At 39.5% G+C, this 18,452-nt stretch overlaps 2 protein-coding genes across 3 annotated transcripts; one reads left to right on the top strand and one right to left on the bottom strand.

Annotated features, from left to right (window-relative positions):
- LOC108043581 (sodium/potassium-transporting ATPase subunit beta-1) lies at nucleotides 1-9,179 on the top strand. The gene is made up of 4 exons (XM_017122351.2): nucleotides 1-575; nucleotides 7,747-8,004; nucleotides 8,071-8,330; nucleotides 8,405-9,179. The coding sequence occupies exons 1-4, from the start codon at nucleotides 443-445 to the stop codon at nucleotides 8,681-8,683; spliced, it is 930 nt and encodes a 309-aa protein (XP_016977840.1). The 5' UTR covers nucleotides 1-442; the 3' UTR covers nucleotides 8,684-9,179.
- A 1,906-nt stretch (nucleotides 9,180-11,085) lies between these two features.
- LOC108043582 (uncharacterized protein KIAA0513) lies at nucleotides 11,086-17,969 on the bottom strand. 2 transcript variants are annotated; one of them, XM_017122353.2, is made up of 7 exons: nucleotides 17,107-17,969; nucleotides 15,732-15,795; nucleotides 15,552-15,665; nucleotides 12,500-13,814; nucleotides 11,973-12,067; nucleotides 11,832-11,909; nucleotides 11,086-11,773 (listed from the first exon to the last, which is right to left on the bottom strand). In XM_017122353.2, exons 1-6 carry the CDS (start codon nucleotides 17,293-17,295, stop codon nucleotides 11,833-11,835), a joined length of 1,854 nt encoding a protein of 617 aa, XP_016977842.1. In that variant the 5' UTR covers nucleotides 17,296-17,969; the 3' UTR covers nucleotides 11,086-11,773; nucleotide 11,832. The 2 variants fall into 2 exon arrangements, with proteins under 2 accessions (XP_016977842.1, XP_016977843.1); XM_017122354.2 differs by having other exon boundaries at nucleotides 11,086-11,770.
- Nucleotides 17,970-18,452: the final 483 nt, after the last annotated feature.

The raw sequence follows: 18,452 nt of genomic DNA, 5'->3' as shown, positions 1-18,452 counted from the left end.
TCGGTTAGTTGGTGATCTTTCGCCGAGAGCGCAGCACGCAGCACGCACCGCCTTTCGCAGTCGAAGTTAGCAGGGATTTTAAAAGTTGGAAACAACTTTTCGTATCCCTCAGACCGTTTAGTGTGTGCTTCTATTCTGGTATTCTGCTAACTACAACCGTTTCTAACTCTTTTTACATCCTTACGACCATCCGAGTATTCACACCGCAAAAAATTGCATAATTACAAGTTTTTCAAAATACTGTGCTGTGAGCGCGAAAATAAAAGAGAATTTATTTCCGAGTCTGTTGAATCATCGCATATACACAGCTATTCGTATACATAAAATCAGTTTTCGTAGCCTTCGCGCCATACACGTCATAAACGAAAAACATTACCGAAATTTTCGCATCCAAGCGAAAAATAAAATTAACCGTTGGAGAGTGTGAAAGAAAAGGGCCAAAATGTCAAAGAATGTCGGAAAGGGAGGCAAAGGCGAATTCGAATTCCCGCAGCCAGCGAAGAAGCAAACCTTCTCGCAAATGATCTACGATCCACAGGATGGAACATTTTTCGGTCGAACCGGAAAAAATTGGAGTAAGTAATTAAAATTTAATTAAATACTTACAGGAATAATAATTTGTAAACTACTTTCTAAAACAATCTAAAAAGAGATGCGACACTTTTTTAAATATGTAAAATAGATAAGAAAATACACGTTTAAATCCATTTTCAAATGATTAAATACTTAGAGTAAATTAATTTGGGTACTTTAGTTATATCTATAAGGTTATATATTTTATCAATTATTTTTAGACTTAAGGTAAACTAATTAGAGCACCTTCTAACTCTTCTTTCTACGCAGTCTACAACTAATCTGCTCGAAAACGACATGAGATATCCGCATCTAATCCACACTCCCTCTCTACATAGAAACAAAAATGCGATTGTTTATTGTATACAACCAGACTCATGTTCGTCATTTAATTATGAAAACTATATATGAGGACCGTGTGCTTGTAAAAATGGCTTATCAGTTGACGAGTCATATTAGGGAAGTGAGATGAGGCAGAGAGGCTGCTTCAGAGATCTCAAAAGCGGTGGCTCAAAAATGCTGAGTCGGCGCCATAAAGTAGATAAAACATTACCAACCAACGTGATAAAAGGGGGTTTTACGGTCAGTCATTATTATAAATAATATTAAAAAAAATTACATTCGCTTTAAAGTTTAAACCATTGTAGTTAACGTGCTAGGGACTAAGTAACGATTGTCTAAAAAGACACAAAAACGCCTACTAAAGATTTGAAACTAAACAGATGTCTTTATTGCTTCCACTTTTTTGCCCATACAAATTTTTGTTAAATTGCCTTTTTAATTTGGTTACCAATCCCCTCATTCTCGCTACCCACAAAGCAAAGCAAGCATAATTCAACGATAATGCGAATTCTTGATTTTTGAAAATGTACACGGACCCACGTTCGCAAAAGGTAATCGGGGGAAAACGTGAAAGGGCAGGAGCGTGAATACAGAGCAGATCGCTTTTATCGCCTATAATATTTGCCTTTTTATAATGGGTTTTGTAAACAAATTCAAGGTTTCGCAGAGAGAAATGAGCTCTGAGAGCATGAGAGAACCAATATTTCAGAAAGCTGTCGATCGTAGAACGAATTGCTGAAACACCAGAATTTCTTAATTGTTTTTTGTTTTTTTCCCCTGGGGAAATGGGGCTTGTAAGTGGTCATGGGAATAAAGATTTTAAAAATCTTATCAGGAAACACGCTGAAAAGTTTTCTTAATGTCATTTGTTAGCTTTTAATTAAGTTGGACAAATTCGTTTCTAGTTTTATCGAAATGATTAAATTGATGTATAATTTATTTGCCCTATGGACGCTCCAGGAAAGCTTTCATAACATATTATGTTCTTTCTGAATAATTCTTGATTTACTTTTTGTTGGAGCCGGACCCTAAAGAATTTATCCCTCTATTGACACACCTGCTTCACGCAGCAGATGTCGAATGTATATTTAATAAAAAGTATTTGCTGGACATACTACAATATATAGTATGTAAACATTTAGCTATGTTAAATTGTTTGGCTTGGCTTGAGCTAATTACCATCATTAAATCCAGTTCTTGGTGCATGTCCTTTGACTTTTCGCTGCTTATTGCCACCCAATTTTTGTCGTGTGCAATGTATTAGTGGGAGAATTTAATCGCAACCCCAGGGAAAATAGTGTGACACCGAATTATACACAGCTAATGTTCCTCAAGGTAATTACGAATAGCTGTCCACAGGTAAACAAAACTCAGAACAAGATCAGTTAACTACGATTTGATTTATGATCGTCCGATAAACTTTGATAAAATTCTGATTTCAAACGGTGGCAAAGCATTGGACGGTTGGCTGAGCTTTGATTTCTATTAATTAACGTAATGAGAACTTGTTTAGGTTTAGGTAGTGCTGGTTTTTTTTTAGGTGGGGATGAACAACCTGAGAGAACCGGTATAGCTGGTTTTTTTTGGGATGCTTCTGCTTTGTTACACATTTTAATTCTCTACAGCGCACTTACCTCTATAGAAATAAATCGAAATTGTTCATGATTTAACTTTTGTTATTAATGTTACATTGCTGATTTAAGGAATAGTAATGAACTGTACAACTAAAATAGACATAGGCATTGGTACCAATATCAATTCCTTAACAAAGCATGGTCAATTTAAAATACCCTCCTCCTCTTTTGACTGATATCAGATCAATGCAACCGCAATGCAGCAGAGACGACAGACAAATCACTGCCCTAGCCAGTTTCTAAAACGGACTCAAACCGGCTAGAACCGCATTTCCCCGGTTCTATCTGATTTCCCCATTAATCGGCCCCCGCCACGCCCCGCGTTCTGCTTACATTGACATGCTGCTAACTAATTGCCACGATAGTGACAAAGTCTACGATAAAATACACGATTTAATAAAAGCGCAGGAAACTAGCCTAATTTGCTAATTTGGAAACAAATGTATTTTTCACAAACCACTACTTAATTAAATTGAGCCTATTGGACAATTATTTCTGATTTTCGCCGACCTTTAAGCTAACAGTCAAATAAATATTTGGTTTTATCAACGTTGTGGAAAAATATGAAAAAACAAAAATGTGTTCCCATTTATTTGTATGTATAAATATGTACTTAATTATTTCCTCTTATTATTTCATGTTTAACGGCTTTGAACTTTATAACTCACACTTTTTATTTACCCGTTAAAATTATATTTTAGCGCATTTTTTCTTTGACCTTCCCTTTTGTATACCAGTGCTGTTCCGATAGGAACAATTGGAAAAAAAAATAATTAAAAGAATAAATTTGTTGTTTTTAATTTTTTGTTCTTTGTGATTTAGTAATATTTAAATACTATTACGGTTTTAAATAAATTAAAATCGGACATCTATATCATATAGGTCCCATAGGAAAAACAAAAATCAAAATATTCCCTTGAGATATACATAGTAATTATTTACCATATCAGAGTTTAAGTTTTGTCAAAATCGGATACCATATAGCTGCCAATGAAACGATGCCAAGGTGCAGCGCAAAATCTGCATAATAATCGACAAATATAAATTTATAAATTTTCTTTATCCTGTTTCCTAATTATAAAATCTATAATTCAGACTAGCTTACTCTAACGCAATTATCCAACCCAATCTTTTCGCGTCATCAATTTATTACTGGGTTTTTATTACATACTTTAAATAATTCAGCTGTTACCTATCTAGGTGAGCCGAATAAAAAACACAGTGTTGGACAAAAGAGAAAAGCTTCCAACCCGCATACTGGCCCAGAAATAATCAGCAAACTAAACGTTTGCAATGTTTACCGTGGGCTGGGCATTTGGATCATACCCCTCGTTAGCATGTGAAATTAATTCACTTAAAATGCCGCAAAGTATGCTATAGGCCCTAAGCACACAGACGGCGAAAAGAAAGATGGCCAAAGGATCCTGGGTGTGCGAGTGGGAGTGTGTGTGTGTGTGTGTCTGTGGCGGTGACGCATGGACAAAGGGTGCGGCGAGCAGCAACAAATGGAGCGGCGCCACGGAGGCGAGCATAGCTCTCATTCGGGACGGCTTATTGGTAATAAGGACGGGACGGGACGGGACGGGAGGTGACGTGACCCACTTAATCTGGCTGGATGTGGTCCGGGGGTAATGAGTATAATATTATGATGACAGACACCAACAAGTTGCACACTTGTTCTTCCTTCATTACTTGCCGCCTCTCCTCGGCCAAGAACTTCGTCTCGGTGGCGTCATAATTGTTGCTAGCCTTTAGATTCATTTAAGAAAATATTTTTTCCAACGATTTGGATAAACCAATATGAAAGAGACTTAAATATAATCGGGATAAAAATTATAAATTATGAAATTATTTGCTGCATTCTATTTCCACGCTAAAAATCTGATAACATGTAACACTCACTTATTGATTAGTTTCTCACTGAAAATAACCAATAATATGTTTTAGGGAGTGTACATATGTCCTCTTTATTAAAGTTCATTTATAATAGTGGAACATTTCCGAAGTCAACTTATCACACACCTCCATCATGCGGTTGCACATGTGCAGGCCGTTAACCGATTTCCCACAACTACGAACCTTACTGGTCAAATGTGCAAATTAAGCCACTTGGCGAGTTGTTTTTAGTGCTTGCCGTGGTGTCCAGGATTCCGGCCATATGTGCGACCAGCATGTAACTAAATTATTAAGCTCAGTCGGCCTTGGTAGTTTTGCTTGGACGAAGCCAAGTCCGCGTCTAGATCAGAGCGAGGTTATCAATCGTTGGTCATGCAAACTGACTAGCCTTTCCAGCACTATGGGTTGGGTTTTCCGGGGATGGGAATGGGAATGGGGATGGCAATGCTAGTGGATGGGTGGGAGTGGCGCTTTTTATATGGGTCACGGGTCCTTAAAGTTTGTTTACCGCACCAACGGACAAGGATAAGCGAAGCCCTTGTCCTCTCTGTGTGATTGCTTAGTGTTATTATAAAAACTTGGTCGCTGAGTTGCGCCACTTCAGCTCTACGACTAGTTGCACAATTCCACAGTGTGCGTATGCCCCATAAGAAAACTTTCCTTTATGAGTCGCATTTACTGTTATGCATAAACTTGATACCTCCCGCCGACATCTTGTTTGATTTTTATATAAGTGTTTAGTAAGTTTTCAGCCAGACAAAGGGGTTTCTCAGTCACTTGTTCTTCGGCATAAGTGATTTTTTCTTTTAAATTTTAAGCCGAATTGGGAATTCGCTCATTTTATTTGGCACGCTGACTTCTTGGCATGCCAGATTATCGTTCCTAATTATAAGTGCCAGATCTCAAGTTTATTTTCGGTTTGTTTGCATATATTCCAAAAAATAAATACATTTCAAGGCAAAAAAATGCCTAACGTAAAAGTAGCCTTGAAAAACGAATATCATAAATTAAATTTGTAGTTTACATATCCTACATTCGCACATTAGATAAATGTTTCCCTTTTCTGATTTTTTGCCAGCACTTCTAAATAAAATGGGTTTAAAATATCAATTTGGGTCATATAACTTATCTCCATCATGGAGTCATTGTCATTAAATTGTCATTTGCCATATATGTCATCAAGTTTTTTCTTAGTAATAAACAATAATAATTTACGCGAAACCATATTTTTATGATGGGAAAAAAAGTAATAAATGCATTCAGTATTTTAAATAGATTTGCTGCATTGTAGTAAGGGGAAGATGGCCTGCAATAGACATATGTCAGTGGCTCCTATATACGCTTTTTATTTCTGTAGGACTGTAGTATAAGCTGAAGTGGAGTAGACTTATCGATTTGAGTGGAAAAGGCAATGGCGGTCCCTCCTAGTGCGAGTTTTTGTAATGCCTCATTCGGCGAAGACATAAGAATGTTTGGGGACTCTGCCGTCATATAATCGTAAGCGTGTAGACCAGAATTCCTTACACATTGGATATTGGTAGCCAACACCACAGGCCGTCGCGACGTCCCACCTCGCCGGGCGGCGATTGGAATTGGTAATGCGGTGGAGGTTGGGTGGTTCGGCGGACGACTGGCGTCACACCACGAGTGTGATAGTCTGCCCATGGGTTTTGTCTATGTCTGGGTGCGTTCTGGTCATTGCCAAACTTATTTCCTTGTACTTGAACGCAATTATTTTCCATTTGGACTTGGCAACAAGCAGACGAGCCATTTGGCGGACTGAAACTTTGATGAGCAACTGGAAACTCAAATACATAAAAGTCGTTACCAACCGCCGGTAAAGGCCATCGATTACCAATTGATAGCTCCTGTCATTGTATGTTGGAACCGGTCAAGACCTGATATTTGCTTATGCATTTTTAACAAGCCATTGAAAACATATATGTGGAAATTAATTTTATATTTTAGGCCATGATTAGCAGTTGATAATTCAGTCTATATAACCAAACAAAAGAGTGGTTTATCTCAAATTTAGGCCCGTGATAGTTCGTCTTTTTCAGACTATTCTAAGGACACTGCTTAATTTATAGATCAATTTAACTAGTTATAGAGAAATATGTGATCACTATATCTAAACTCACATATTTTATAACATGATAAGTGCTTTTGAATGTTCATGTTGTATCATTGAAAACTTAAATGTAGAAGAGCCATTACCAAGGGAATGCAATCGATTATCAAGTGATTAATTAATGGGTACTCAAATATGGAACAAAATTGTGGTTTTCTGGTCGAAAGCAGTTTTCAATCGATGTTCCCAAAGCCCACCGATAGCTTAGTGCCAGAGAGTGTTTGTACAGGTCACCATCAACCCTGTACCGAGTAATTTCCTCTTGCCTTTGTTACGTACTGTACTCTGGGGCGCGTGCATTGTATTCGATATTCATTCATACGATTAATTTGTTTGGAAATTTGAGCTCTAGTGGACAGCCGTCGATTCGGTCGTTTTTCCGGGGGCGCTGTCAATTTCGGTTTGTCAATGCTGTCGCTTTTTTATGCAATTGCTATGGGGCTTGGCCAAGTCGGGCGCCCGATGTCCGGTGTTCTGTGTCCGGTGGCCGCAGGGAAAGTAACAAGCAGCCCACTGAATTCTAGCTGAGTCGTCATTGTTAATGACATTGAAATACAGAAAATCGCCGGTCCCGCGCACAAGTCCCGGCATTCTGTTTGTTGTTCTAGTCTTATTTACTGCACTCATCGTAAGCGTTCGATTACTTGCGTGTTCGTTTGTATTGCATAAGCTCCGTCCCTGTCCCTGTCCCATTCTCATTTTCATTTCCATTCTTAGATCCCCCATTTAGCCAGTTCGACAGATTCATGGAGCCCCCATTTTCGCAAATGACAGAAACAATCAAATCGATACCGTGAGCGCTACAAAAAAAATGTACAAAGATTGAAGTAGTATTGGAATTCATTTTTCTTTTAACAAACTTGCGATAACGGATTGGCCGTCTTTATCAACCCCTTAACCATAACTAAAATCAACACAACATTGGCTGTCCATTAGCTAAATTAGCGAACACATTGAGTCAGTCCATCATCCTGTTATGGAAAATTGTAATAATAATGGAAGTTATGGAATACTTTTTATAGAGGATTTGTGAAATATTTCAGTGTTATAAAGTATTTGTCTTTTTCTAAAAACCAACAGAGTTCGAATTAAGCACAATTTTATCTGGTGATGATATATGTACATATAAAGAATACTATTAAATCATATTCATTTCTGTTATTGCCACAGGTCAGCTGCTGCTGTTCTACACGATCTTCTATATCGTGCTGGCCGCTCTGTTCACCATCTGCATGCAGGGTCTTTTGTCCACTGTCAGCACTACGGAGCCTAAGTGGAAGCTGCACGACTCCCTGATAGGCACTAATCCCGGCCTGGGATTCCGTCCCTTGAGCAAGCAGACCGAGCGTGGATCGGTGATCTCTTTCGATGCCAAGAAGGAAGCCGAGAGTAAATACTGGATCGACCTAATTGATGAATTTCTTCAGGGTGAGCCAACTTGTATTATTTAGTTGGCAGCGGGTACTAATCATTTTGGAACTTGGCGCATTGCAGACTACAACCACACCGAGGGTTCGGCGTTGAAGCATTGTGGCTTCGGTCAGACCCACAATGTCACAGATATTTGCCTGTTTAATACTGAACTGTTTGGCAGCTGCTCGAGAGCCAATGGCTACGGCTATAAGACGAAACAGCCCTGCATATTCCTGAAGTTGAACAAAATCTATGGCTGGGTACCGGATGTGTTTGACGAGCCGGAGAAGAGTATGCCAGAAGATCTGAGAAAGGTGATTAACAACACGAAGAAGGAGGAGGTAAGTGGAACCAAGAAACTTAGATCCATGCAATTCAATTAAAAACATTAGAGTAATGACATACTCTCTTTTAGCGCCAGCAAATCTGGGTGAGCTGCAACGGACACTTGAACAAGGATAAAGAGAACTTTCAGGACATCAGTTACTTCCCCAGCCAGGGATTCCCTAGCTACTACTACCCGTTTATGAGCCAGGTGGGCTACCTGAGTCCCCTGGTCGCCGTGCAGTTCAACTCGCCGCCAAAGGGCCAAATGCTAGACGTCGAATGCCGCGCCTGGGCCAAGAACATCCGCTACAGCGGCAGTGCCCGCGATCGCATGGGGTCCGTGACCTTCCAGATCATTGTGGATTAGGTCCGGAACACAGCCGCATACTGGCCGAGGATACGGCAACCGCATCGGGTACCAACTACCACCTACCTTAAAGAAATATACACACATGCATATATAGATATATATGGAAGGAACTAAGACCTTAGGTTTTCAAATGTATTGTATATATTTATATGAGAGGAATGATCCGACCGTCAATTGAAATCAAAACATCTGGCCTAAAATTAAAATAGAAAAGTCCAACATTTTCAAATTAAAGTTCAAATCGTACACATGCAATTGTTGTTATAGCTTTTACCTTGTCTATTGCTATAAATTATTACTATTAATATTAATCTTATTATTTCATTATAAATTCTTGTAATTACGATCAATATTTTTCGTCAGTTGTATTTAGTTTTTATTTATAAATGTTTAAACATGTCCGAAAGTTTTTTGTTTCCCTCACAAGACCTAGGCTTGTTCAGTTTGTACAAAGAAGTATATAAATAAATTTATTGAATCGTGAAAAATTAAACATTTTGAACTAAGTTAAATGTTGATTATCTTTTTCAAGCTGAAAAGTATTCAAAAATCTCTACGTAGAGCAATTTTAAAAGCATAAACCGTAGCAAAGAGAAATTCCAGCCATATTAAAACTACATTTTTATTTATTTTAAACATATATTCATTCACCCCAACAAATAAAAAGAAGTTAAGCGAACAATGTTCTTTTGTTGCATCAATTTAATAAAGAAGCAGATTATTAGTATTAAAATTGTCTTTTTGTTGCAGATTAACTTTACAGCATACAATATTTTAATTAAATATTTTCGAAGGAATTAACACACATAATAAATAATTCATAAAAAGTTTGCTGGATACGACAGTCAATATTAAAGGATTGACAATTTATAGTATTTCTTGAAAAAATATGAATATAATGATATAATTTTAATCTAATATCCGTTAATCGTACATATATTTTATTCGCTTGACAGTGTATATATATATCTAAGCTATAAGAGCTAGAGATTTGGGATTAGCATGAAGATTCAAAATGTTGCCACGGCCACGGCCACAAATCACTAAACACTAAACACTTCAGAGACCTCGTAGAGGGCAGTTATTGGGCGGAAAATGTCAAAACTAGCATTAAAATACTTATTCAGTCTATAAATATCAACACTCCAAAAATTTCCGAAACGCAACATTACTTTATAAATTATAGAACTTTTTAAGTGTTAATTATGACGTCATTGCATATTTGAAAACGGTTCATATATTTTGAGAGAGCGAAAAAACTGGCCGTACCGCTCTCAACTTGAGGTATTTGCACTGTAGTTCTTCAGATGGCGCTACCTAAAATTGATTTATTTTGAAATTGGTTAGCTAAGTAACGGGTATTTTATAGTCGTGGCACTATAGCTTTTTTCCTTGTTTATCATGAAATTTTATTTTTCTGTATATGCTAGTAATTGGTTGAAACGCTTGTCTCTTGATAGAAAAAATAATGGATGCAAGCGCCATCTATGAGAGAGGTTTTACAGGGCAATTAACAGGGCCGAATGTTAGGCTTTTTCCAGAGTGAAATTCACCTTTAGGAGGGGGGGCGTTTATTCGTTCTATTCTCTTTTGGCGGCCTTAGAATTCGGTATAATCAGCTCAGCTGTTAAATGTAAATTAAACAGAAAGAAAAGCTTTAAATATATCAAAAGTTTGGCTAAAAGCCAAATTGATTCCTGTTTTAAAGAAGTCGGATCTTACAATTGGCCCGGGAAAGGAATTGTTGCATTTGTGTTGCTGAGTCCTCTGAAAAGGTAAGGAATTTATGGGGAATACAGTGAAAATTAGTCATATAAAGATAGTGTTTTGTTGGGGTTCGGCAAAACCGTTCGTCGACCGTGCTGGTGGAGTTTATCGCATCCGGAAACGAGACGTTCTAGCTGGGGGCAGAAGATCTACTTACATAGACTGCGCAAATATATGTATACCATCTCCCGCATAAATATATAGAAAAGATGCAAGAATAAGCGGAGAAACTAATTTCCTCTCCCACCTAGTTATTGTTTTTGTGTGGTGGTGTTCTAATTCTTACAGCCTCGATCTCCACGGCAAAAGCGCTTTTTCCGCTGAACATCTGCAAATTGTTTGGGTGAGTGTATCGGTGGTCAATGATCAGAAATACCATTTTTTATAATATAAATTATATAAATAATTAAATTAAAAAAAATACACACGAAAAGAACGCCTAATGTTATCTTTTAATAACTTTTTTGGTTTCTGCAAAAGTATTATACATAATATAATATACAAGTATAATTGGGTATAAAAACATCGTCTCGGTGAAATTAACTTCTTTGGCATTATGGATCCTTATAAACGATTCTGTAAGTATTAAAAATCTACATAATGGTAAATAATTCGTGTGACTTTTTGAATTTTGTTAGAGTTTTATTAATTTGAATGTATTAAACAATTGCGAAATGTTATCACTTACATTATAAACATACATAGCATAGTTATTGATCTTGATTTTTAACAAATTAATCTGAGATATTTAAGCTATTTGCATTGCATAATTTCGGTACACGTAAATATTTAGGTCTATATAAAGTAATCACAAAATATTTTTATCACAATTTGTGGATACATGTATGTACATATAAGAATTTGCTTAAATGTCCACCTACTGTTCGCAGTAAACATATTCTTGTAACTGATTTTGATTCAAAGAATAACTTGATATGCAATTCGAATTCGTTGATCTTTAACAAAAAATAATTTCGGTTAGAAAAATAAAAATTCATTCTTTAAATGCATTTAAAAAATAAAAATATTTACAAACTATAGATTTTAAATTATCCCATTGCTTCATGATTCATTGAGTTTAAGTTTAAAGTTTTATATAATTTCGGGGCGTGTCAAACCCAGTTACAAGAATGCCCACTTTATTAATGTCCTTAAAGTTACAACAACGCGAGTAAAAACTTCAGATTTCAGATAAAAATTCATTGATCTGCTACATTAGGATTATTTTGGTGTTGTCGGCTGACTTACGACACAAGTTTTGCTTTAGTTGAGACGAAGATTGAAACACGATTTCGTTAGGTACTTAAACAATTGTTACTGCTGTTAAAAATGAAATAATGTAAAATCAGTAATTACGAAGTAAGAGCGTTAAGCTCACCTCAGGCGTGTCGGGCTCCCCAAAGTTGCGTCTCATGGTACATTCGATAGATATTGTCTCTTATAAGTTTGGCTTTATCTTTATGGGATTAAAATGATAGTATTAGCATGATTAGTTTAGGCTGAGTTAGTTGCTGTTTACCCTTTGATAGGTTAAGGGCCACCACGTTCTTTTTCAGGAAGTCGAGGCACAATTCTTGAGATGTACCCAGTGAGTGCATATTGCACGTCAAGGCCCTGTAAATTAAATATAAATATAAATATAATTAATAATTAAATAAATTATAATAAATATAAATATTTTTATGTTGCAAATGTTACTAAAGAAGTAATAAGTATTATGTATTTTCTTCGACAGAAATAAATATCGAGAGTGTTGTCACTTTTAAGGTGATCCCCCCCATTCGGTTTCCAAAAAAGGATTATTTTTTTCATTTAATTCGAACCTATAACTATTCCTTTATAATTTCAAGTGAATTATAAATCCAATCGGTTCCAAATTTTAATACGTTATTCTATCCATATATAGCTATGGCATGAACTAGGATAAATCAAATCGGTGAAGATCTTTTTCTTAAGGATAGAGAACTGAATACCTTATGAGTCATAAAATGTACAATGGATCTTATGGCTCTGGTCTAACATGCAGGGAAAAAAACAAGGACTCACCCAAGCTGCCGAAATGCAATGTCCTCGTGCTCCCTGACCGACTTTGGCTGGGTGAGGCTGGTTTTGCTCTGCCTGCGGTTGGCCGGAATGGAGCCAGTGGACGCCGGAGCCGCCGGAGTGGATGGCTGAACCACCTGATGCGAGGAACTGGACGAGGAGTCGCCGCCCTGTTTGCGCTGCGACTGGGAAGGCGGCACATCCACCATTCCCGATCCCGCTCCCGCTCCCGTCCCTGCTCCTTGCTGCTTCTGTTGCTTCTGCTGGCGGCGCTGTTGGCGCCTCATCTGGCTCTGACCTCGGTGCTCCCGCTCCGCCTGCAGAGCATCGTGGAAGATGGCGTTCCAGAAGCGGGCCTGCTGCCAGATGGGCTGTTGGCGCAGCGAGGAGAACAGGTACTCGCGGTAGGGATCGCAGCCGGGCACCTCCACCTCGTGGTAGAAGAGGAAACAGAGGTTCATCAGGACCGCAGCCGGGCCGTAGTCCTCGCACTCGCTGCACTCGAACAGGGCCAGGGCGAAGTACTGGGCCAGACCGCCGAAGGTGACCGAGTCCAGCCGCTTGGACTTGTGGCGCTGGTCAGTGAGGAACCGGGTGAACCACAGCCGGCCGATCTCCAGCCGCAGCAGCACTCCGAACTCGGACTTCAGCTCCAGATCGACGGCCCCAGGAGATCCTCCGAACAGCAGGGCGGTGAAGTGCTTCATGAACTCCTTGACCGGCTCCTCGCCCGCCCGACAATCCAGGCTGATTGAGGAGGCCCACGACGGCACAGAGTTCTGCGACTCGGAGCGGATGAAGTGCCGCCAGTCGGTGGACTCCATGCTGGGGCTGGCCAGCAGCTGATCCGGCTCGTCCCGCAGGCTGGTCAAGGTGCTGCTGTTGGAGGCCCGACTGCGCGACGGCAGGCGCATCGAGTTGCTGCCCCCGGCCCACTGCTGACGTCCTCCGGATCCCGCTCCCGCTCCTCCTCCTCCACCGCCCTCCGTCGGCGGCTGCACATCGATGTGTGGTGGCAAGGACTCGAGCCCTTCCCCCGTCCTCTGCACATCCCGCTGCATGTCCATCTCGCTGCGTCGGGCACCGGCAATCGCTCTGGCCCTCTCGTATCCGCCGGAGTGGCGCGACTCTATGGAATCCGAGCGGGTGGTGCTGCTGACGTCGTGCGACTGGGACCGGTTGGCCATGTGCTCGGGCAGCGACATCGAGCTGCTGTCGTCGTCACTGCTGGAGCTGCTCGATGAGCCGGAACTCGAGCGGAGGGGTCCACCCAGTTTGCTTGCGGCATGTCGACCACGCGATGGTTCCAGTCGGGGACCTTAAGAGGGTCAGCGATAGTATAAATTAAATTCTTAGTCATGTCAAATATATCCAATCTTAGTATAGTAATATGGGTTATAATTAAATTAAGACTCCTACATTAAATCTGATCTAGATTTGTTATCATTGCAGCTCAACCATTTTTTTAAATTAATTACTTAGTGGGTCATATTTATTTTACGCTTTATTTAATTTGATTATTGGTATTATTATTTTGATTCCAGACTGTATTGGTCTACAATATAATCACAATTCAAAGAGAATGGAAATATGTTGAATTCGAATGTTAGTTTTATTTATTTATAATAACTCTTTTTGAATTAAATATTTAAGTAGAATAATCCAGGAAAATCATAATAAATAATCATATACCATGCAGCATATTTAAAATAAATTGTAAACCCTTGCAGAAGCTATTATAATTTAAATCAAAAGTTTGCAACGTAGTGAAGGAGACATTTCCGACCCTATAAAGTATATATATTCTTGATCAGCATCACCAGGAGACGTGATGTAGTCCGTCTGTCCGTCCGTATGTCCGTCTGTTTGACTTTTGTTCAACTATGTAGTTTGAAAGTCGGCAAATAAATTTAAATTAAAAAATGTTTAGACTACAAATTTAAAATTTCCTCGCCTGGCTAAGTACCATGAAGTCCCTGGACAACGTTTGACATTCTGAACACCATTCAAATACATTTCCATGTGAGGCTAGGACTGGAATAAGCAAGGAACACTGAACTCTGTCGTTTCTTGGTAGCGTAAATTGACCAGCACACAGACGAAGCTCTAAGCGATTTTAAAACAAGAAAGGAAAGCTAACTTCGGGCGGAGCCTTTGCAGAATATTCTGTAAATTATATTCTCCAAAATTATTCATATGATGTATCCTTAATACTTATAAAAAATCCCAACTTCCTAACCTTAAAAACACCAAAGTTATGGCATTTCCGTTCGTTCAGTTATATGGTAGCTATAGGATATAGTCGTTCCGACCTTTATACTGCGTGAAAAGGAAAGAAGGGTGTGTGCAAAGTTTCAATTCGATATCTTTAAAACTGAGAGACTAGTTCGCGTAGAAACAGACAGACGGACATGGTTATATCAACTCAGGGCGCGATCCTGATCAAGAATATATATACTTTATAGGGTCGGAGATGTCTCCTTCACTGCGTTGCACACTTTTGACCAAAATTATAATACCCTCTGTAAGGGTATAAAAAGTACGGGAGAAACTGGATAGCAATAAAGTCGTAGCAGAGGATGCTGACGTAGAAAGAGTAATTTTTCATCTGTTTGCATCGAGATATTTCTACATTGAATACAACACCAAGAAATATTGGGCTGATGGTCAAATCGCCTGCAATCGAAAGGGATGGCGGTTTGTATCAAATGTACAAACCAATTTACCATTGGCGTTTAAAATCATTATAAAACTTGAAAGCTAGCTTCGGGAAGCCGAAGTTGTAATACCGGAATGATTCCGGAAATTAATGCCATCGTGCACTGCGCGGATGTAGAAATGACAGATACGAAATGGTATAAAACCATCATATTAGATCAAAACCAGCGAGATTAGGCATAGTTTTATTTGTCAATTATTCTGATTTATGTTTATTTTGTGAGCAAATAAATATTTGTGAAGTTTACAAATGAAAATCAAAGTAGTTCTTTAAAGAAAAAATAACGATCAAATAACGATTTTGGGACCCTGGTTGCTTGCCTTTAAAATTACTTACGTGGCGCTAAATTGGGCTGACGATAACGCCCCGAGATGATTTCCTCATGAGCCCGACGAGCTTTCACACGGCGACCTTCGAAGTCGATCTTGGTGTAATCAATGGTCTCGTCAACTGAACAGTAACATTATAATAAATTTATGAAAAGTGTTAATCTATTTTGTGTTATTGGGTACTCACATTTGGGTATATCCTCGTCGTCATCACAATAGTCGGAGTCGCTGCTGCTGCTACTCAGGGTCAGCTGCAAGTAAACAAAGTAGAAGGCACATTTTAGAAGGAACTCGATCATCTGCGGTGTACTGAACGTCCTTCATAGATGTAAGTTTCTATGTGGATATGTTTTGGGCCTAGTGTATTGTAATTTTGACATACAACTGTATGTCATTTAGTATGTAGACGGCTAGCTTTAAATAATATTCCAAAGAGACAATAAATACTAACAATGTTATATACGCGATTATTTTTACTTTACTTAATTACAATAATTATTTTACTAAATATGAGTAAGTTATCGTTTTCTGCCAAAACCGAATTCATGAAAATCATTTTTGGGTCACTATTTTTAAAATAAAACTATGTTTAAGCCACCCTAAAATCTGACGCTAATTCTTTAAGAAAACAATCTCAATGATTGATAATCCAAAACAAAGAAAGGTGCAAAAAATCGAATGTTGCAGTTGCTCCTCTTCACTGCTTGGTGTAAACATAATTAATTTCAATCAAGGACGAGGGCGCAGCGCTCAAAGCTGAAGAAAGTCAAGTACAGAGGGAACAGCAGAGAATATACCCCCTTTTCCATTCCCATTTCCAATTCCAGCCCTGACCCACCTCCCGCGAACGCAGATTGGGGCCTCCAAGTGAAGGTCAAACGAGTGCAGGAGCAAAGCGGAAACGGCGAGAACAAACAGCACAACAAAAGCATCAAAGTGTCAGTTGCTTTTGCTTTTGCAGCATAGACATAGACACACAATCTGCCAGCCCAGAGCCACCCCCAAACACCTCTTGTCGCGTTCATTACCAAGGCTAACCCAGCTCAACCATAGAGATGTGCGTGATTCATTGTCCATCGTGCTTACACTACCAATAATCAAGAACTCTTTGAAATCATAATTCAATGCCTGCATCAGGGCAAAACTTTAAAACCCCACTTAAAGAGAACATAGAATATTCGGAAAAAATTAACTTAACTATTCTGGATATATTTTAGGTAATCCAAAACTTTGTTGCAAAACCACTCAAAACCTTTGTATTCTTTCCAGACTCTTCCTATTCCCATATGATTTTCGGCTATGCTTGTGTGGCAACTCCTCTTAAAATTATTTCGTTGCTTTATAAGTTTAAGGAATTTATGATTTCCATGTTTGTATTTCAATTAAAAGTTTAAGGAAAGTTTAGAAGTTTATGGAAAGCGAATGCATGGTTTATATTTATGATTTCCATGTTTGTATTTCAATTAAGACCCTGCTTGAACCATCAATTTGAAGCTAAAAAGCTTAGAATATACCATAATATCACCATTTAATCAACCAAATTTGCTGCTGCCTTTAAATACCTTGTTTGATATGCCGTTGAGCAGCTCGTTGCTGTTTCCCAGCACCGTGAGGAACTTGGACTTGAGGGCTCCGATGCTGGGCGTCCGTTCCATGAACAGTTTGATCTTCGATCGCTCGCCGGCAAAGCCAGCGGGTGGCGTTCCGGGCATCGTTCCCGGAGTGGGTGGCTGCGGCTTGGCATCCACCATGCCGTCGGGATTGGGACTCCTGCGCGGACTCTAGTCGAGCTAGCAGACCTCTGGACCTATGGTTCCCCACCCTTGGAGCTGCAGATGTTTGTGGACAAGTGGGAGCGGCCGTAGGGCGTTGCAACTGCCGATGCTTCTAGTATCGATTTTTCATATGCCTGCATGCCACACTCTTTGGGTGAAGGTGAACTTCGCACTCAGCTGCAGATATTTCGGCGCATTTTATGTACTGCTCAAAGGAAAGTGTTCAGGGTTGGTAGCATTTCTTTACTTTGCAGCTGTCTCTAGTTACTTTTTAAGCAAGAGTGTTTTTATATAGGCCCTTTAACTGCAAATTTATGTAATTTCTGTGAAACATACATTTTATTGTGTTTCTTGTGGTTTAGTACATTTCACCGCGCCTATATACTCTTGATCCGTAGGCCTTGGACGACTGAAACAGTGTTGGGGCAAAGCAATGTCAGGAAAATCGGTAAACTATAAAGGCACTTCTTTGACTTTTAGTATTTTGCATGTACTCCTTGGGCGTCGAAGTGGAATACTACATTTTGGATTCCCCCTGGCCCACACACACACAGGCGCACGCACACGCCCCTTTGGAACACGCAACACGGAGTCGGGAGGCTAGCGGTAAATATTTTCCTGAGAGTTTCCCACTCGCGTCCATTGCCTGCAGCGAACATTGCGCGAATGCAGCCGGGAAATGCTGGCCAAACTCGAAGTTCCGTTAACATTTGTCGGGCTTTGCGTTCGCAGCTGTTATCGATTGCAGGGTAATTTACATGCTATCTACATCCCAACTCGAGTCGAACTTACTCGGGAAAAGCTTAGACCGAAGAGCTAGGCAGGTACTCTCAAAGAAGCTTTCGAAAGCTTTATTATGGGTGGAGAAGAGTGCAGAGATTGGCCGGCATTTTTGTTCTGCCTCCCGTACAGCTGGCGAACAGCTGAGGCAAGGTCAAACCGTGGGCGTTCTGAATCGGGGGGTGGTGCCACCCAAAAATGTGCGGGTCTGCAATTATCGAACTTTGACTCTGTCGCAGCCAATTTAATATGCATCTCTTCTATTTTTAGACCAGCTGGCGGTTATCGAACGGACCCCACGCGAACCCAGCGACGGGGGGCTTCGATTCCATAATTCCCATAATATTCCCAAT

Source organism: Drosophila rhopaloa, unplaced genomic scaffold, assembly GCF_018152115.1.
Source record: "Drosophila rhopaloa isolate 14029-0021.01 unplaced genomic scaffold, ASM1815211v1 contig_2, whole genome shotgun sequence".
Classification (NCBI taxonomy): Eukaryota; Metazoa; Arthropoda; class Insecta; order Diptera; family Drosophilidae; genus Drosophila; species Drosophila rhopaloa.
Note: the sequence above shows the minus strand (reverse complement) of the source record. Positions and strands in the feature narration are given on the sequence as shown.

What these genes read in the sequence shown, in the direction of transcription:
- LOC108043581 (XM_017122351.2), top strand. Translation starts at nt 443, where the DNA reads ATGTCAAAGAATGTCGGAAAGGGAGGCAAAGGCGAATTCGAATTCCCG. An exon ending in TCGAACCGGAAAAAATTGGA is followed by an intron (nt 576 to 7,746) that starts GTAAGTAATTAA and finishes TTATTGCCACAG; the next exon opens with GTCAGCTGCTGCTGTTCTAC. An exon ending in AATTGATGAATTTCTTCAGG is followed by an intron (nt 8,005 to 8,070) that starts GTGAGCCAACTT and finishes GGCGCATTGCAG; the next exon opens with ACTACAACCACACCGAGGGT.
- LOC108043582 (XM_017122353.2), bottom strand. Translation starts at nt 17,295, where the DNA reads ATGGTGGATGCCAAGCCGCAGCCACCCACTCCGGGAACGATGCCCGGA. An exon ending in TCAACGGCATATCAAACAAG is followed by an intron (nt 15,796 to 17,106) that starts GTATTTAAAGGC and finishes GTTTACTTGCAG; the next exon opens with CTGACCCTGAGTAGCAGCAG. An exon ending in GGCCCTTAACCTATCAAAGG is followed by an intron (nt 11,910 to 11,972) that starts GTAAACAGCAAC and finishes AATCCCATAAAG; the next exon opens with ATAAAGCCAAACTTATAAGA.